Raw genomic sequence first — 20,150 nt, 5'->3', positions numbered from 1 at the left:
CTCTGCCTTCAAAGAGCTTGTTCTCTGGCTGGGAAAGACCTAAGTACGGAAGTTGACCTAGAACAAGAAATAGGATGTACCTGCTTAAGTCTAACTAAGTAGCTGAACTTACACACTGAATACTTTGGAACGAGTTAAAATTGTCTGTATAAAAAGAGATTTTGTTTGGGGTGCAAAAAACCCCTGAAGACAGAATATAGGATATTGTCACCACAGTGATTTAATTTTTACATATTTCATATATCAAGATGATATTTTTGAGTTAGTCATGTGGAGATAGTTAACATCATTTTGTATGCAAAAATATTTGCATGTCTTTAATTTGGCTTAAAACCATTTTGCTTACTTTAAAATTCAACTCTGCAAATTGTTAGCATATTTCAGTACCTTGGTACAATTATGTTAGGATTACAGGTTCTTTAATAGATTGATATTTAATGGTTTTTGTTCTTAAATTCTGGCATTTCTTATATTACCCATATCATGCGGATTTTTTTTTTTTTCTTTTTGTGTTTTGGTAAGTAAATTAGCTTAAACACATGAGATAACACTAGCCCTGAAATACCCATTTAAAAATAACTTGTTTAGGAGTATTATGACAATAAATAGTATATTCTTTGTTACCTTAACTTTTCATAGCCATTATAGGTTACCTGTTTTTTAAGATTACTTTGACAATCTAGTATAGGTTGCAAAGATCTTGAGAGAGTAGTGGGGTGGGGGTGTGTGCACAAGTGCGTACACTCAGTGGAAGCAGAATAGATTAGAAAGAAAGAGCATGTGTTTGGAATTAGACACAAGTTTAGTAATTTGTATGACTGGATAAAATACTTAATTTTTGAGTCAGTTTTTTCCGTCTATTATATGGAAACATAGCAAGGTTATTGTGAGTTTTAAATGAGAATGTACAACACTTATTAGCACATCGTAAATGTTCAAAAATAGCTATTATGTTCCTTAATTTAAAAAAATGCTAGTTGATAGGAGAAAGAACAAAAATTGAAGGGAAACCATAGTATTTGTAATTTTTCTGTTAGAAAATAACTCGCATGCTTAATAGAGAAAGAAGGGAAAGCTTACAATAGATTGGTTGTTTTTGACACTTCCTTGTAGCTTTGGGGAAATTAATTTTATAGAGGAAGAAACATCTGACTTTTTTATGTTACCTCGTGCCTTTTTGACATAGAGAAAATGAATACTTAGGGCATTAAACAATAGTTTTATGCCGCTATTTAACGGATTTAAGGCTTTATTCCATTTCCAGATGGGAAGGTGGAATTATTTAATTTCTTCAGTGAAATTCAGATGATCCACAGAAGCTTAGAGCTAGGATTTTTACATTATGAAATTTTTGTTTTTTGCCTTTAAAATATGACATGATTGATTAAATTCAACAACAGAAATTGTAAATTTTAAATTTCTTTGCTTAAACTTTTTTGCATTTTTGAAAATAAATGCATCTGGTATATTAAAAATGATCTTGGTAAAAAAATAAAATCTCAGATTTGTGTTTTTCTGTTATCATAAAATATTTCTCCATCTCTTTTATGGGTCCACTGCAGACATTCTTATTGCAGTTGTCATTTATAGGGTTAAACATTTGCTATATTGTAACATACGAAAGCAGTTAAGCTGTTTGGAATTGTTTACTTGCTAAAACCAGTGTTAGTCAGCAGAGGCAGTACACCAGATTTCCTTGTGGCTTTTAGTGGAAAATGTTAAAAGCGCACTCATTTTTCAGTTATAGAATTTTTCAGTTTGATCTGGATTAGTCACAGAACTGGCATGAACCTTCTAATTGTGAAGGCTGTCCAAATGCACTATTTTTTTCTCCTGCTAGAGGAAGTTACATCCCCGAGCAGTAGCTCAGATCTCTGGTAAGTGTAACATGTGAGCATTACTAGGCATTTCATCCTGCGGTTCTGCAGTCTTTGCTATTCAGACTGTTGCTCAGTTGGAATGCTTCTGTGGGGCCGATCCTGAGGTTCTGTAGAGATTTTTTAAGGACCTACCTATTTGGAGGTATCAGTGGCTGTTTTGCAAGATCATCTGGGGAACAGGAAAACATCTGAAATCTACTGAAAAGGATAACTGTAGCGGTTTTCACAGTGGAAGGAAACTATATTGGCACAGAGCAGATGATTGAATAAAGTAGTTGGCTCAAAGAAGATGCACAGTCTGCTGTTTTTTCCTGTGAATGAAGACTATTTAATGGAAGCTGTATTCATGTGGAGATCAAAGGAAACACTGGAATGATAAACTACTGGGCTTTTCTCTCTCTTTTTTTAAATGAAAAGCCTGAAGCAGTAATTTGAGCTCAAATGCCTTCTAATTCCTTCGCAGCCTGCCTGTTCCGTTAGGATCCTCTGCTAACACTATTTCTGCCTGGTGCTGTGCCCTTTTGCTGGAGCAGCCACAGACAACTGCCTGATGGAGAAAGAATGAACGCTCTGCCTTGCTTATGCTATCGATGGGAATAAAGCTATCTGTGTTTCTTCTTTATATGGGATATCTGGATTAATCAAGCTGTATTCTAGTACCAAGAGTCCTATTGTCTCTTGGGGTCTGACTCATCGCATGTAAATGTACTGCAGCTTTGCTATTAATGCAGAGTGTTGTTGTTTTTTTTCTTTCCCAAACACAGAAAGAATTGTCAACCTCTGAGCTTCATTTTAAGAATTTATGCTGAGCTCTAGATATTTTTTTTTTCCTCTGGATAGTATCTGCTTTAAACCAGAAGCTGAAGAAATGAAGACAAATTAGAAGTGGAAACAGAATAGTGAGATTTTTTTTTTTTTTTTTTTTTTTTTTTTCCAATTATAAGCAAGTCAGCTACTGGTAACTATATGACCTTGCAGGCAAGAGTGGGTATAGCTGTAATCCTCTCTGTCACAGTAGTTGTTTCTCATTTCATTCTGTATTGTGTGGTGTTGTCACCCCAAACAATAATCTTTTTATGCAAGTAAATTTCTGTGAGACAGAGAGCAATATGATTATTTTGGTAAGGGAAAAATATTTTTAGATGAGCTTGTACTGGACTCCGTTTTAGTTAGTGACATGTTGATATGAAATTTCTTTTAAGTATTACAGTAACCCAACAGAAAATAACAGAATTTTGTTGTTTTTAGGAAGTTATGTTATGTAGTCATAATTTTAAACTTCAGTTTTTCTGATAGTACTTACTAACTTTAAAAAACCAGCTGCGCTGTTCAGAGAATGATCCTAAGTGTTGTACAGAAGAGGAGGAAAAACTATTTGTGCTCTTCCAACTGTGACTTTTATCACATAGCTTGGAATTTAGTGTTTTAAAAGAGCGAATGAGTCGAGTGTGTATTGTTGTTTTGGAGGAGGTAGAAGATGAATCTCCTGCATTCATTTCTAAATTGCCACAGGAAAATAAATCCCCACATTCACCACCACCTTCTGGAAGTGTATTGGTAAGATATGAGAGTTTATGTTTATTATCTTCTACTGAACTAATGGGGTAAATTTTATCTTTTAAGAATAAACATAAGGTAGCTTCCACTCGTTTTATTAAAAACCCAAATAAAAGCAGTATAGGTATGTAAATATGATGCAGTATTACTTGTGTATAAAATGGACACAGTTTTGGTTTTACTTCTTCAGACGTTTAGCTAACATTCTCAGACTTTCCTTACTATGTATTACTCTCTTACAAAGACTTTTTAAAAAATAATTTGAGAATTGTAGTCCTGGCAACCACGTTTCTGTTTTCATTTTGTGGTTTTAAAAAATGATGTAATGAGAATGAGGAACTGTATGTTTTAGGAAAGGTTTACTACTGCTAGCAACACCGAGGCACAACCTTTTCTGTAATGAATTTTATGTATTTACATGCAGCACTTTTATATGAAAAAGAATCAGACTTCCTTACCCTTATTTTTAATGCTGTTGTCAATTGGTTTGTTTGACTAGTATAATATGATACCTTATCAAAGAGACTGTTGTTGATTAAGAAATTGTTATATTTAGACATGCACGTGTTTGCCTCTTCGTGTTATTCAGGTATATGCTATTTTTTGGTCTTTGAATAATAGTGATTTTCATCAATTGCCAGATTTTCTTTCTTCGGATTTAAATCTGTGTAACAGGTAATGCTAACCCATGCAAGTTATTGAATGCCCCAAACAGAACTTTTCAAAAAGGCCTGCCTTCATGGGCATCAGTGTGGCCTGGCAATGGCTTGTTTGACAACTTATGTCCCACAAGTAGATGTTGAGATGTCACACTTGTATTTGGAAGAGACTTTGTTTTTACCATATATATGAACAAAAGACTTCTACTCAGGTTTGATTGTGTTTATTGTACTACCTAATTTTGGCCATACTGAATTGATTTTTTTTTTTTTTTTTTAATTAGGCCTTTTTTATTCAAGGAGGAATCCTGTACTTTCATACAATTTGACTCAATAAAAGTATTGGTTAATGTCAAAAACAAATTGATTATTGTTGCTAAAGAGAAGAAGAATTTTAGGTTTAAAAATTATGTGGAAATATCTTTAGAATTATCCATGCAGTGTGATTAATATTTTTATTACTCTCTTGTGTTTTAGCCATCACTGGTGCAAGCTATATTTAATGGAGATCCTGATGAAGTTCGAGCACTAATATTTAAGAAAGAAGATGTTAACTTTCAGGTAAAACAATTAATTCACTGATACTGGCCTTTAAATCTACTTATAAAAACTCTTTTCTAGAATTATGACTTTGTTAAAAAAGACGTAACAGTTCTGTAACAGTTGTTTTAAATGAGGGCAGAGGGTCTTGAAGTAGTTGCCTCAAAAGAAGGGGACTGGGTGTATATTCAGGGTAAAAACTAACACAAGAGGACTAGGAACCAGTGAGGGTCCTTTGTTTCCACAGCTTTTTACTTGGGAATATTTTACAGAAAAGTTGAAACAATATTCTGAATACCCACATACACTCCACGTAGATCCAGCAGTGAGAACATTTTGCCACATTTGCTTTCCCTCTCATATTTACACATATTTTATATACAGACACATACGGTTTTTTCTTTTGCTGAATCCATTTGAAAGTAAGTTGTGGACATCGTGACATTTGACTGTTAAATACTTGTATGCATTTTAGATGAGGGTTCTTTTTTGTGAACTCTAAGAGACATTTCTGTTAAGTTTATAATAGATCGAATTTGTTTTCTGTAAATAAGTATGGTAAGCATTATACACAGACTCATCTGTTTGAGCCTCTCAGTAAAGAAAGACATATTGTTTGAAAAGTCTCCAAACTGAAAGATGTAGTGGATTTAACATTCAGGACTGACATGAGAGACAGTTTTATACAGATTGGGCATATGGATAATTTTCTGTTTCTCTAGTGGCCAGTAGTTTCTTTAATTTACTGAATTGAGGCTAAAGATATATAATTTACTATAGTAAGATCTAATTCATTAATGTGTATATTTTTACGGGAAACAGGTTGACAGTACATTCTTCATACATAATTCAGTCCTCTGAATTATTGTGGTGAGGGGGTCATGATTCATAAAGTTGCCATAGCAACACCAAAACAGATGACCTAAAATGATTGGTAGTTCTGCAAAAGCCTGCAAGGTCATCTCAAGCTCTCATCTTTCTTTCATTCTTTCATACAGTACTACTGTGATAATGTTAAGTAGATATAAAAAGTATTAATCTTTTGAAAGTTGGATTATCCAAATAAATTTAATCTTTAGCTAAAATGGTTCATTCTAACGTTAGAGTGATCAAAATGCTATTACTACATTTTTTTAAAACCTTCCTAAATGAATTGCCTTTAAATTTATATTTATTGGAAACATGCACCTAATTCAGGATATATTTATTTATTTTAAATGGAGTGCCTGGTTACTTTACCTAATTGGGGTGTTCTGAAGAGTCTATTTTTTTCTTAGGACAGAAAATAGTTACAGGGGTATAGAGTTAATGAAAAGGAAAAAAATGGCTTTCTGTTCTGTTGAACTCTAGTTTTTTGGGTTTGTTTGCTAGTTTTCTTAATAGTACTAACAAATCTTATCTTGGTGAGAAAGTTTGGACTATAATGCTACTTACCATGATTAATTTCCCTGTCATTATGCAGTCTCATAGCCAACACTGTTTTCTGCTATATTGATCAAATTATTTTAAATTTTTAAAAATTACTCAGAATCATCTTGAGCATAAGTTTATTCTACTGTGATGTCCTTGGAAACTATTGTGTATGTGTCATTAGTGTGTCACCCCCAAACATTTATGATTTTTAGCCTCTACTTATAGATTCCTTTCTTTACTTGCTTTTAACCACCACTTCTTTTTTTTTTCTTCAATATATGAAATTTATTGTCAAATTGGTTTCCATACAACACCCAGTGCTCATCCCAAAAGGTGCCCTCCTCAATACCCATCACCCACCCTCCTCTCCCTCCCTCCCTCCCCCCATCAACCCTCAGTTTGTTCTCAGTTTTTAAGAGTCTCTTATGCTTTGGCTCTCTCCCACTCTAACCTCTTTTTCTTTTTTTTTCCCCTTCCCCTCCCCCATGGGTTTCTGTTAAGTTTCTCAGGATCCACATGACAGTGAAAACATATGGTATCTGTCTTCCTCTGTATGGCTTATTTCACTTAGCATCACACTCTCCAGTTCCATCCACGTTGCTACAAAGGGCCATATTTCGTTCTTTCTCATTGCCATGTAGTACTCCATTGTGTATATAAACCACAATTTCTTTATCCATTCATCAGTTGATGGACATTTAGGCTCTTTCCATAATAACCACCATCTCTTAACATCTCCTAGCTGGTGCCCTTACTGCGACTTAGGGCAGAACTAAAAGGTTAGTACTTCAAATCAGTAGGCTTTTCTTGAGGGTGGGTGACTTCAGTAGTCTTCAGTGATTCATGGGTTTTTGACAAGTTATTCTACAGCTGCTTTTATGTCTTTTCTCATGTGACTCTTAGTAGTTGAGAGTATTGTCATAATTTTACAATTTGTTAAATCTGTGATCTGAGTTAAATCTGTGATTGTTGATAGGTAATAAAGTATGTTTAAGCTTTATGTCAGTGTGACAGTGGTGTTTTTTTAAAAATAATTTTATTTAAATAAGTAATTGAGAATAACATCTCTTTGAAACGTACAGTTTTTGAAGTTGTTTTTATCAGTTTTTAGAATGGGTGAATGGGTATACAAATTCAGATTTGTTTCTGTACTGTTAAATGAACATTGTATTTTTTTAGATTTAGTTTCTTCAGTCATGTCCTGAAGTTTTGGATACTGTGAATCACCAAATAGCATTTTTCTTAGTAACATACCTAAATTGATTTTTAACAAAACTCTTAATTTAAAATACATGTGTATTATTTGGTTGAGAAGGAAGTCTTCTGTTGTGGAGGCTTAGGTAAGATGATTTCACTAGAAATGCTGGAGTTCTGGTGGCTCAGTTGCTTAAATGTCCAGCTCTTGATTTTGGCTCAGGTCATGATCTAACGGTTCCTGAGTTTGGGTCCTGCATCGGACTCTGCACTAGCAGCGTAGAGCCTGCTTGGGATTCTCTCTCCCTGCTTCTCCCCTGCTCATGCGTGTGCGCTCTCTTCTCTCTCTCTCTCTCTCTCTCTCTCTCAAATAAATTTTTAAAAATGTTGGAGTTTCATATTTGGAGGCTTTGGGCCACAAGTAATTGAGTGCCTACCTAAATACAGGTTTATTGCTTTTATAATAATTTACTCTAGAGCAAGGCAGTTTGGTTGGTTAAGATCGTACTGTCAGAGCTCTGGGTGAGTGGCTCTGTGAGGCTTTCAGCTTTCTTCTCCTAGTAGAGATGACTGATGCATTTTGTGCTTATGACACACAGCCAAAGAAATGGAAAGGGGACTCTCCCTGTAAGTTTCCTTTTTCTTTGTATTTTTAATCAAGCAAAACTATCTTTTTCCAAATCCCCTCCAAACTCCCCCTGAGATTGGACTGGTTACTGGCTTACTCTAAACCAATCCACCAGCAAAGGTAGAATGGGATTAGCATTTTGCTTAGATTAGTCATTGTTTTTCACCTGGTTCATCCCCTGGGACAAGAATAGAGGCTTATCATCACTGGTTATATTACCATTCCATATGTGGAGAAAATTCGCATTTTCATAGGAAGGCATAAAGGGGAAATAGTTGTTTCGGTAGTAACCTAATAGAAGATTTTTGATTGCCTAGAAGCAGTTGAAGTAGCAAACTTTTGGAAAAATAAGTTACCTGGTTATGGAAGAAACACTGTTAATCAAAAAGGTGATACTGTCAAAAATTTATGAAAGCAGAATGGTATGTATATATAGTGTAAAGAACAATTGGAATTTAAGTTATTAGACCTAAGTACTCCTGTTTTCTTACCTTATTGCCTGTATATACTACTTGAGCAAATCCGTTTAAGTTCTTTGAGGCTCTCTTTTGTTATAAAATGCGTGGATTACAATAATGGCTTTCAGGGTGTTTGCCTCTCCAAATTTAAGATGCTCTAAGGTGTGCCTGGGTGGCTCAGTAGATTAAGGGGTTAAGCATCCAACTTGGGCTCAGAACTCAGGTCATGATCTTACATTCATGAATTTGAGCCCCACATCAGGCTGTCTGTTAGCACAGAGCCTGCTTTGGAGCCTCTCTCTGCCCCCTCCCCTGCATGCCTCTCAAAATTAAATCAGATAAACATTTAAAAAAAAATTTTTAAGATGGTCTAAAAATTCTGAATGACCTTGAATGACCTCCTGCTTTTGCCCAGAAGGTTTCATTTGTATTTCTAAATATATGTAGCCAAAATAATAATTATTGTTATTTCCTTTCCCGAGGATTTAGTAGAACTTAATGCCCTATTGTAGAGTCCAAATAATTTAGTCTAAAATATCAATAACATATTTCAGAGGAAAGGTCTGACTTTGTCAGAAAATTATTTCTACATAAAGAAATTGTTTTCCTGTATCCAGAGTGATAGAAATTGGTGTTAATTATAGAATTTTATTTCAGAGACAGTGATATGCCTAAATCTTTTTATGTTATGATTCAGTTCATACAACAATCTTGTAATGTTGGTAGGTTAGCATTTACATTCCACTAATAGATAACAAAACTACAATTCAGAAAGGTTAAATATCTCCAGGACCAGTAAGTATAGCAGGAACAGGAATTTGAACCCATGTCAGACTTGATAGTAACTGGGAAAATAAAGTAAATTGGAGAGAGAGAAATAGTTTTTTTCTTTTGTCAAATAGTGCCATAAAGCAGTAATGGTTCAGAAGTGGATTTTCCCCCAAAAAGTTAGGTCGATTCTATGGACTCCTATCTTTTAAACTGTAATTCAAGTGGATTCCTAATTTTCATGATACCAAGTGCTGTTAATGTTAGCATTGCAAATGAGTGACTACATAAGCCTCCCTGATGTCTTAATTTTTGGCTGGATAAAAATGTCATTCAAGATAATACCAAACTAGAGGTAATTATAATTTAGCCAATGCTGTTCTCAGTATTCAAAACAGGAATGCTTAGATTATGAGTGACCCTTTTTAAACACAAAAGAGTTGATTTAAGAGCTAGTCAATAAGTAGATCTTCCCTATATCTACCATATAACTTAGTATTTTTGAAAATGCTATCTTGTATATTTTATTAGCTTCTGAATTTAGCTTTGTCATTCAAAGTATTTTGGGATTGATTTGCCAAAATAGCCTTCCAAATTATTAACATCGTTAAGCTTTCAAAAGTACTTTCTGGGATCATTGAAATGATGTTGATTTTACTTTGTCAGATGAAGTGCTCAGCAAATCTATATATACACATCATACAAACAGATCATTAGTTTTCATTATTATTATAATAATATTGTTGGCAGTTAACACAAAGTAGTAAACCCTAAGTTTACACAGGTTGCCTGAATTCTACCCACCCCCATCCTTCACTGTGTTCTCTAGTCTTTTCTGGAAATTAACAAGAAATGCTCTAATCTTTAACCAGTCTTTCTTGTGGCCACATGTCACTTCTGCTGGCTGTCAGTATACCACACTTTTGGTGTTCTAAGTTCTTAAAACCTCTTCACTCAGTTACTTGAGGTCATGTGCACTCTCTGCCCTAAAATTGTACATGTGCACATGGTCTTTTTTAGCTACTTACAGTAATTAGTAATGGAACCTGTGACCAACCCTTCAACCCCTTCTCAAGTGTACCCACCCAACTTCTAGCTGGCTTCCATGGAACATTGAGTAGTAAGGGGGGGAGTGAAGAAGAGCAAGGAACCAACTCAGTTAACACCCAGGAGAGAATTCCTCTATAGTTTCTAGGTGCCTAGAGATGACACCTCTCCTCTATTCTTGCCGGTGCTTCTAGCATCTAGCCTCAAATTTTTAAATTTTCTTCACCAATGGTCAGTTTTCCCCCAAGATCTTAAATGAGTTTACATCCTGTCATTGTGACTATAAATGGCTTTGGAAGATTCTGAAACAAAGAAGGTATTATCTAATGAAACTAGCTGTTTTTGCAGCTAGAGACTGATGGTGACTTATTTTTATATTCCATTCATGTATTGTTTTTTATTTAGCATATACACATTCTTCAACATTTTTTTTTTTTTAATTTATTTTTGGGACAGAGAGAGACAGAGCATGAACGGGGGAGGGGCAGACAGAGAGGGAGACACAGAATCGGAAACAGGCTCCAGGCTCCGAGCCATCAGCCCAGAGCCTGACGCGGGGCTCGAACTCACGGACCGCGAGATCGTGACCTGGCTGAAGTCGGACGCCCAACCGACTGCGCCACCCAGGCGCCCCTAGCATATACACATTCTGCATCTTTCATTTTTCATCTCCAATATATTTGGGGAATATATATTGGGAATGTAGTATATTAGTCCATATTAGTAATGAGAACTTCTCATTTTTCTTTATAGCCACATCATTTTCCATTGTTTATAATGTAATTTATTTAACTAGTCCCCTTTTAGAGAGCATTTGGATTATTTTAAATCTTGCTAATTGGAAATAAATTGAGATCTTTTCACCAAGAAAACAAAAATTCTGCTTCAGTGGACATGCAAAAATTTTGGAATGTTTATATTTATTATAAATTATTAAATTATCATCTTTCCAAATAGACTAAATGTCCTCTTAGTTCTTTGAAGCAATTTTACTGGACATGTATAAATAGATGTTGGGTAAACAGTGATATGTTTTTTTTTAAAGTTTATTTATTTTGAGAGAGGGAGAGAGAGTGTGTGCACACATGCTCAGAAAGGGGCAGAAAGAGAGGGAGAGAGAGAATCCCAAGCAGGCTCCGCACTGTCAGTACAGAGCCCAGCGCGGGGCTCGAACTCAGGAACTGTGAAATCATGACCTGAGCTGAAACCAAGAGTCGGACACTTAACTGATTGAGCTACCCAGGTACCCCAACTGTGATATTTTTAATAGAGATCAGGTACTTTTACTTGCATAGTCTGAAATAATGCTGATGAGTTTTTATACTCATAACTGTATATAAGTAATATGTTAGGTAGTATAACAAAAATGGCATAAATTCTGTCCTAAATTTTAGACAGAGCTAAAGTTACTAATTGGTCTGTTAGTCTCAGCTAGTACCTGAGCCTTTTTTTTTTTTTTTTTTTTTTTTAGGTTTTAGTGAGGTATAATTGATATACAATGAATTACATATATTTCAATTATACTGTTTCATAAATTTTGACATATGCATATACCTGTGAAACCTTCACCATAATCAAGGTAGCTAATGCTTCCATCACTTCCAAAAGATTCCATTTGCCCCTCCATAACCTCTGATTTGCTTTGTATCCCTACAGATTAATTTGTATTTTCTAGAGCTTTATATAAATGAGATTATACAATATGTCTTCCTTTTGTCTGGCATTTTTTCACTCAGCATAATTATTTTGAATCTCACATGTTGTGGCATGGTATTAACAGTTCTTTTCTGTTGCTGAGTAGTATTCCATTGTAACTATAAACACAATTTGTTTATCCACTTAACTATCGATGGACATTTGAGTTGTTTCCCGTTTTCATCTATTACGAATAAAGCTATGATGAACCTTTCTGTACAAGTCTTTGTATGAATATAGGCTTTCCTTTCTCTTGGGTAAATGTCTAGTGGTGGAAAGGTCAGACTATATGGTAGGTATCTATATGTTTAACTTTTTAAGAAATTGCCGGCTGTTTCCAAATTGGTTGTATCATTATACATTCCCACCACCAAGACATGAGAATGCCAGTTTTTCCACATTCTCACCAATATTTGGTAAGGTCAGTCTTTTCTAATCTTAAAAATTCTAATAGATGTGTATCCATCCCACAGTGTATCTCATTGTAGTTTTAATTTACATTTCTGTGATGACTAATGATATTGAACATCTTTTCATGTGCCTCTTGGCAATCTGTATATCTATCCTCTTTGGTGAAGTGTCTTTCAAATGTTTTTGCTAGTTTCTTTGTTTTTTTTTCCCCCCTTAATTGGATTGTTTGCTTGCTCTCGAGTTTTGAGAGTTCTTTGTATGTTCTGGATACAAGTACTCAATCTGTGGTTGTGTTTTCATTCTCTTAAGAATGTATTTGAAGAGCAGAAGTTTTAAATTTTGTTGATGTCCAGTTTATCAGTTTATTCTGTTATGGATTGTGGTTTTGGTGTTGTATCTAAAAAGATCTCTATCTCCGCATCATGTAGATTTTCTTTGTATCTCCCAGAAGTTTTGTATTTTACATTTAGATCTACAGACTATTTTGAGTTAATATTTGCATATTATGCAAGGTATATGCCAAAGTTCACTTTTTTAATATGTAGATATATTCAGTTCTTAGATACTTGTGGAAAAACAAGACTATTTCACTGAATTGTCTTTGTGTCTTTATTAAGTCAGTTGTTAATGCCAGTGCCATACTGTTGAGATATGGTAGCATTTTATAATAAGTCTTGAAATCATCAACTTTTTTTTTTTCAAAATTGTGTGAGTACTTAGTGTTTTTATATATATTTTAGAATCAGCTTGTCCGTCTCTGGGGAGAAAATTGGATTATGTTGATCTGTAGGTGAAGTTGGCAAAAATTAACATCTTAACAATATTGAGTCTTCTCACCCAGCTCTCCATTTATTTAGGTCATTTTTAATTTCTCTCAGCAGATTTTGTAATTTCACTGTGGATGGCCTTTTTACATACTTTGTTAAATTTATATTTTACAAATTTTGTTCTTACTATAAATGGTATTTAATTCAAAATATGTTAAATATCCAGTACTGCTGAGGTAAGTTTCTTTTTGAGTACTCTCTCCAGTGCTCCAGGAAACACAAGTTTTTTACCCTGGCTGGCGGGAACAGATTACTTCCCTGTATGCAATCCAGGCACTATTCCTTCAAAATCCATGTATCCTCACTGGTGATGCTATCACCTCCAACTTGGCAAAATTTATTTTTTTGCTCTGTGTGTGTGTGTGTGTGTGTGTGTGTGTGTGTGTGTGTATGAGAGAGAGAGAGAGAGAATCTTGCATATTACAATGATTATGGCCTTCCAAAGGATTAAACTGTAGAAATTAGATAGATACACAGTAGTAGTAAAATTTCATGAGGGCAGTTAGGAAAAATAAAGTATCAAAAACCTCCTGGATTAGGATGATAAGGAGAAAATGGTTGAGAAGCACTACTTTAATTGCTTTAGATGCTTCTTTTCACCAGACTTGGGTAGTATTTTTATACACTTGTGCTGCTCAGTACTTAGTTGAGTATACAAGTGCATAATCTGAAGATCTCTGGCATTTTCTAGCTGTACCATCCTCTCTCTGTTACTCTGTCCTGAGAATTCTAGTCCCTATTCTCCCCAGACTGTGGCATTACCTTACTTTGCCTTATTCTAATAGGACCTGGTATTGATATGTAAATTTGGGAGCACCTGGCTGGCTCACCTGGTAGAGCATGTGACTCTTGATCTTATGGTTGTGAGTTAAAGCCCCACGTTGGGCACGGAGCCTACCTAAAAAAAATAATAAAATAAAGATATGTAATTTTGGTGTTTTATTTTTTTACTGGGAAGAGCAAGTAAATCTTAGCATAGGAGTATCTGTTTACTGCTAAATCTATAGAAGAGGGTAAATTCAGTGTTTAAAATAGGATTCTTCCTATTGTCTTTTTAATATTACTACTGATAGAGCAATGTGTGGGTTACAACATGAATTAATACTTACATTCTAAACTTCCTAAATAGAATATGCTTGAGGGCAAGAACCATGCCTTCCATTTTGTAGGATAGGTAGCACTGGAAAGGGATCTTAGAAATTAAGTGGTTGTATCATCTCTGTTAAAGATGAGACAAAACTAAAGTCTTGGAGTTTATTTGATTTGGTCACTTATATTTAGCAGAGATAGCATAAGAGCCTAGTTTTCTTAATGTCCAGTTTGTTTTCTGTCCATGTTGTCTCCATTGGTTTGTCACCCCTCAATTCTGCCTAGTGGTTTCACATTACAGTAAGTTTCTTAGCTTTTGTCCTATAGCTATTAAGTATGTAAACTCTTAATAAATACCTGCTAGCTTAATTTGGTATAACTTGGTATGTTCGTCCATTCCCTTGAAAAATTATGTGCCAGTTACTATGCTGGGTACTGGGGAGACAAGTCCAGTCATACATACTTTTTCCCCCTATTCTTCCCTGCTCTTTCCTGACTCAGGATATCGCTTGTGCCCGCGTTGTCTCCAATTCAGTCTTTGCTTCATCTTCAGTTTCTCTTTGTTCTTTAGGTTACCCCTGATAGTAGGCAGAATTCCTAAGATGGCCCACAAGAATCTTACTCCCCCTCCATGTACATATCCTGTATAATTTTCTGTACTGTAAATATGATAGGATAGCACTCTTGTGATTACTTTATAACATTTGGCACAGTTGACTAGGAAGGTGAGATTAGCTGAGTAGACCTGACCTAATTACATGAACCCTTTAAATGTGGACCTAGGGGCGCCTGGGTGGCTCAGTCGGTTAAGCAGCCGACTTTGGCCCACGTCATGATCTCACAGTTCATGGGTTCAAGTCCTGCATTGGGTTCTGTGCTGACAGCTCAGAGCCTGGAGCCTGCTTTGGATTCTAGGTCTCCCTTTCTCTCTCTGCCTCTCCTTTCTGCTGCTCACATTCTGTCTTTTTCAAAAATAAATATTAAAAAAAAATTAAATGTGTATCTAGAGTCAGAAACAAAGACAGTAAGGGATTTGATGTGAGGCAGGTTCTGTGTTGCTGACTTTGAACATGGAGGGGAGCATGTGGACAAAGGCACTCTTCTGTAATAACTTTATCATTTGCAGTATTCTCTTGATGATCTGTCAGAGCATTGACTTTAAAGAGACAATGAGATGGGATATTCTACCGAGTTCTTTGTCAAGGGGACTAAATCCCATCTTGCCCCCAATGCTTAGGAATAGAAGTTGGTTCTAGGGAAGGCATTTAATAAAGTTCTTAGTGTTAGTTTCCCTGACCAACTAGAAAGCAGCTTTCATATTATTGTATTAACGTCCAAATCATCATCATTAAATAAAAGTAAAGTTTGCACAATTGCTGAACACACAGCACAGAAGCAGCACAGGAAATGATGGAAACTTCATAGGTGAAGAGGAGATGCTGGAAGCTGCCAGTCATTGTTAAAGCTGCCTCATAAGCCCAGTGTATAGTTTTTGATAACATGGGGTTCACTCTTCATGTTGCCAGAGCAGTGCCACATATGAACAAATCTAAATAGCTGATATACTGGTAATTGTGCATAAACCAAGGTACCTGTAATAATCAAAAAGAAGCCCAGAAGAGAGAATTAAAGAAGAACAAAAAACGGTGCATGATGGTACGGGCTGCAGTTTTAAGGATGAAAGATCCCAAACAGATTATTCGGGACATGGAGAAATTGGATGAAATGGAGCTTAACCCAGTGCAGCAAACAGTTAAATGAGAAGGTGCTGAAGATAAGTGTAAAAAGCTGCGTGAAACCTTTTAACATATTCTACAACTCTGTGGAAGAGAATCTGGATATTTACAAAGAATTGAGAAAGCTAGAAGTAGAGTATGAACAGAAGAGGGCTCAACCTAGCCAATATTTTGATGCTGTCAAGAATGCTCAGCATGGGGCGCCTGGGTGGCGCAGTCGGTTAAGCGTCCGACTTCAGCCAGGTCACGATCTCGCGGTCCGTGAGTTCGAGCCCCGCGTCAGGCTCTGGGCTGATGGCTCGGAGCCTGGAGCCTGTTTCCGATTCTGTGTCTCCCTCTCTCTCTGCCCCTCCCCCGTTCATGCTCTGTCTCTCTCTGTCCCAAAAATAAATAAAAAACGTTGAAAAAAAATTTTTTTTAAATAAAAAAAATAAAAAAAAAAAAAAGAATGCTCAGCATGTGGAAGTGGAGAGCATTCCCTTGCCAGATATGCCACATGCTCCTTCCAACATTCTGATCCAGGACATTCCACTTCCTGGTGCCCAGCCACGCTCCATCCTTAAAACGTCCTCGCCTATGACCTTCAACGCAGGTAGTTTCTATATTTCCTCTTCTTGGACATGGTGTTCTACATTTGCCCCCTGGCAGAAAACCTCCTGGTCCTCCCCCTGGTCCACCACCTCCTCAAGTCTTGCAAATGTATGGCTGTAAAGTAGGCTTTGCTCTAGATCTTTCCCCCTCATAGGTGGGATGAAGACATTTTATATAGTCCTGAACTTGCTCAACGGGGTCATGATGATGATGTTTCCAGCACCAGCGAAGATGATGGTATTCTGAGGACATGGATCAAGATAAGCATGATGACAGTACTGATGACAGTGACACTGATGGGTCAGATGGAGAAAGTGAAGGGTCTGAATTTGTGCACTGTGATGATAATGAAAGAGACAACAATGAAGAAAAAAAGTCAGGTCTGAGTGTAAGATTTGCACATATGCCTGGAAAATCAAGGAAGAAAAAGAACATGAAGGAGCTGACTCCTCTTCAAGCCATGATGCTTTAAATGGCAGGTCAGGAAGTCCCAGAGGAGGGACGAGCAGTAGAAGAAATTTCAGAGGATGATGATGAAGGTGATTCTGATGATTCTGAAGTGGAAAAGCAGTCACAAAAACAGCATAAAGAGGAATCTCTCTTTCTGATGGCACATTTCCCGCCTCTTCATAGCAGCAAGCTCCCACGCAGTCTGTTCCTCCTTCTCAGATACAAGCATCTCCCATGCCAGAACCACCTCCTCTTGGACCACCACCTGCTCCACCTTTACAGTCACCTGGACCACCTACTTGGCCTTCCTCCTGGACCACTTCCAGGAGCTCCTCCATTCCTGAGACCATCTGGAATGCCAGGGCTCCAAGGGCCTTTACCTCGACTTTTACCTCCAGGCCCACCACCAGGCTGGCCCCCTGGCCCTCCCTCAGGTCCACTTCCAGGTCTGCCTCCTGGCCCTCCTCTTCGGGGACCCCCACCAAGGCTACCTCCCCCTGCACCTCCAAGTATTCCTCCACCCCGTCCTGGCATGATGTGCTCACCTTTGGTGCCTCTACTTGGACCTGCCCCACCTGGGCTTTTCCCACCAGCTCCCTTGCTGAACCCGGGGGGTTTTTTTTTTTAAATTTTTTTTTTTTCAATGTTTTTTATTTATTTTTGGGACAGAGAGAGACAGAGCATGAAAGGGGGAGGGGCAGAGAGAGAGGGAGACACAGAATCGGAAACAGGCTCCAGGCTCTGAGCCATCAGCCCAGAGCCCGACGCGGGGCTCGAACTCACGGACCGCGAGATCGTGACCTGGCTGAAGTCGGAGGCTTAACCGACTGCGCCACCCAGGCGCCCCTGAACCCGGGGGTTTTAAGTGCTCCACCCAACTTGATTCAGCAACCCAAGGCGGATGATACAAGCGCAGCCACCGTTGAGAAGAAAGCCACAGCATCCATCAGTGCCAAGCCACGGATCACCAATCCCTAGGCGGAGATTACTTGATTTGTGCCCACTGCAGTGAGGGTACATCAAGAGAATAAAGGGACCGTTGCTGCTCCCCAGAGAAAGTCAGAGGATGATTCTGCTGTGCCTCTTGCCAAAGCAGCCCCCAAATCTGGTCCATCTGTTCCCATTTCGGGGCAAACTAAGGATGATGTTTATGAAGCTTTCATGAAAGAAACGGAAGGGCTACTGTGACAGCTTTTTTATTTTTAATTTTTTAAAATGTTTATTTTTGAGAGACAGAGCACAAGTGGGGGAGGGGCAGAGAGTGAGGGAGACACAGAATCCCAAACAGGCTCCAGGCTCTGAGCTGTCAGCACAGAGCCCAACGCGGGGCTCGAACCCACAGACCGTGAGATCGTGACCTGAGCTGAAGTCGGATGCTCAACCCACTGAGCCACCCAGGCGCCCCTGCCGTGACAGCTTTTAATGCCAGAACGGGTTTCTATTCGCATGTGTGGTTCATGGGGAAAGAGGCTCGTATTAAACTTAGTGAAAGAGCTGCCAGGGTATTTTTAAATTTCATTTCAAGAAATATCCTAAAATTTAGCCTTGTTCAGAATTTATTGCATATAAGAGAGAGTTATTTCATTCAGAATAGATTGGTTATTGAAGCCAGGCTGCTAACATCTATTCCCTTCTTACCACCATTTTCATCCCGTTTGTTTCCCTTCTCCAATTCTTTGGAAACATGGTCAGGGGATCTTTGTTACTTGTTTTGATTCTCTTCTTGTGTGCTATTGGCACTGGAGTAGAGATTTCTGAAAAAAGTTTATTTTACCCCATCTTGCCTTTTGTGTTTGACCTATTTTAATATTTTCTTGTAAATATTTTGTAATATTTTAGTAAAATGGGTTGCAATGTCATTTCCTATTACAAATCAAAATATGTGGGAAGAAATTGTACAGTTCTTTGATTAAAATTGTTTCCCACTGACCTAAACTTTGAGTGTTTCATGGAATAAATAAATAAATGTTTGACAAGAAAACAGCAACAGCAACAAAGTACCTGTAATAGCCAGAGTCAGATTTGGGAAAGGAAACAACTTCTCCCATCCCACCCAAATCATGTAGTCACAAAGAAAACATATTTTAATTACATAATCTTAAATTACCTAGGATGAAAGTGAGTGATTTAATTAATAATAGATTAATTACTAAATGAATAAACATTTTCCATAAAATTACAGTGACACATCTTGAGATATGTTTTTCCGTATCTTATTATAATTACTTGTTGTGTAAAACAGGTAAACAACATAAATATTTTAAACTAATAATGTACCATTGTTTTCTTTGGTAGTTTTTATACAGAACTAATGATTTGAATATTACTTACCACAGTGATTTAAATCATGTTCTCTTGTGCAAGCTCAATAAATTAATAATAAAGTTATTTTAGAATACATTTATCTCTGCATATGAGAAAAATATGATTTATAAAATGCTTTATGTCAAGTTTTTATCATTAGTTTGGAAGATAAATGTGTACAGTGAGGGTTTTGGGTTTTGTTTACATAGAAGCTAGATTACATTAATTTTTTTGTTTGGGTTTTTTAAGATTGCCTTACACAAATTTCTGTCAACATAATTTCCGTTTTTATTCTTAATTCCTTTGTAGACCCAAATTGGTGGTTGGGGGAAGGGCATGGGTGCAAGGGGTGAGTAGTTTTCTTTTTCAATTTTCAGGTGACTTTTTTTTCGTTTTCATTTTGAACATTAGTTCAAGAGAACAAAACTTGCCCAACCAACAAAGGAAGCTACTGTTGTTGTTCTTAAGCCGAAATACCATATTAGGTCCTGTGTCTTCTGCCAGGTTTTTATATGCTTTTCCTTTTAGTTCAGTTGTATTTTAATTGATATTTTAGACAAGTGATTGAACACTCATGTTCAATGTTTTTTCTCCTTTTAATCTTTTAAAAATTTAAAAATTTTAAAAAAGATTCTTTGAATCTTTTAAAAACCTTTAAAAATCTTTTAAAAATCTTTTAATACTCAAAAATATGTAAAACAAATGTAGACTATAATGAATTATTTAAATGTAACCTCTACCCAGATCAAAAAAGACAATGTTGCTATTGCTACAAAAGCTGTCTTGGTGCCCACTTTATGATCAGAAGTATTTATTCCCATCCTGCAATATAGGCATTACTATGACTTGTATAATAGTCTCTCTCTGTTTTCTTTTATAATTTTGCCATTTAATCTTTCCTCT

General features: G+C 36.6%; 1 protein-coding gene and 1 pseudogene across 10 annotated transcripts in view; both read left to right on the top strand.

Annotated features, from left to right (window-relative positions):
• The window catches only part of ANKRD28 (ankyrin repeat domain 28), a 198,187-nt gene that overhangs the window by 73,758 nt on the left and 104,279 nt on the right, over nucleotides 1-20,150 (top strand). For 6 of the 10 annotated variants that reach the window (XM_060638621.3, XM_060638618.3, XM_060638619.3 and 3 more), the window contains one exon: nucleotides 4,574-4,657. In XM_060638621.3, coding sequence (XP_060494604.1) covers nucleotides 4,644-4,657 — 14 coding nt within the window. In that variant the 5' untranslated portion in view covers nucleotides 4,574-4,643. Of the gene's footprint in view, nucleotides 1-1,882; nucleotides 3,438-4,573; nucleotides 4,658-20,150 lie in introns of those variants that run through there. The other 4 variants (XR_013549862.2, XM_060638616.3, XM_060638620.3 and 1 more) reach the window with 3 other exon arrangements.
• LOC132675629 (WW domain-binding protein 11-like) lies at nucleotides 15,739-19,042 on the top strand (annotated as a pseudogene).

This window comes from Panthera onca, chromosome C2 (genome assembly GCF_046562875.1).
Source record: "Panthera onca isolate mPanOnc1 chromosome C2, mPanOnc1 haplotype 2, whole genome shotgun sequence".
NCBI lineage: Eukaryota > Metazoa > Chordata > Mammalia > Carnivora > Felidae > Panthera > Panthera onca.
The sequence above is the reverse complement of the archived record's forward strand: the minus strand, read 5'-3'. Positions and strand labels throughout refer to the sequence as shown.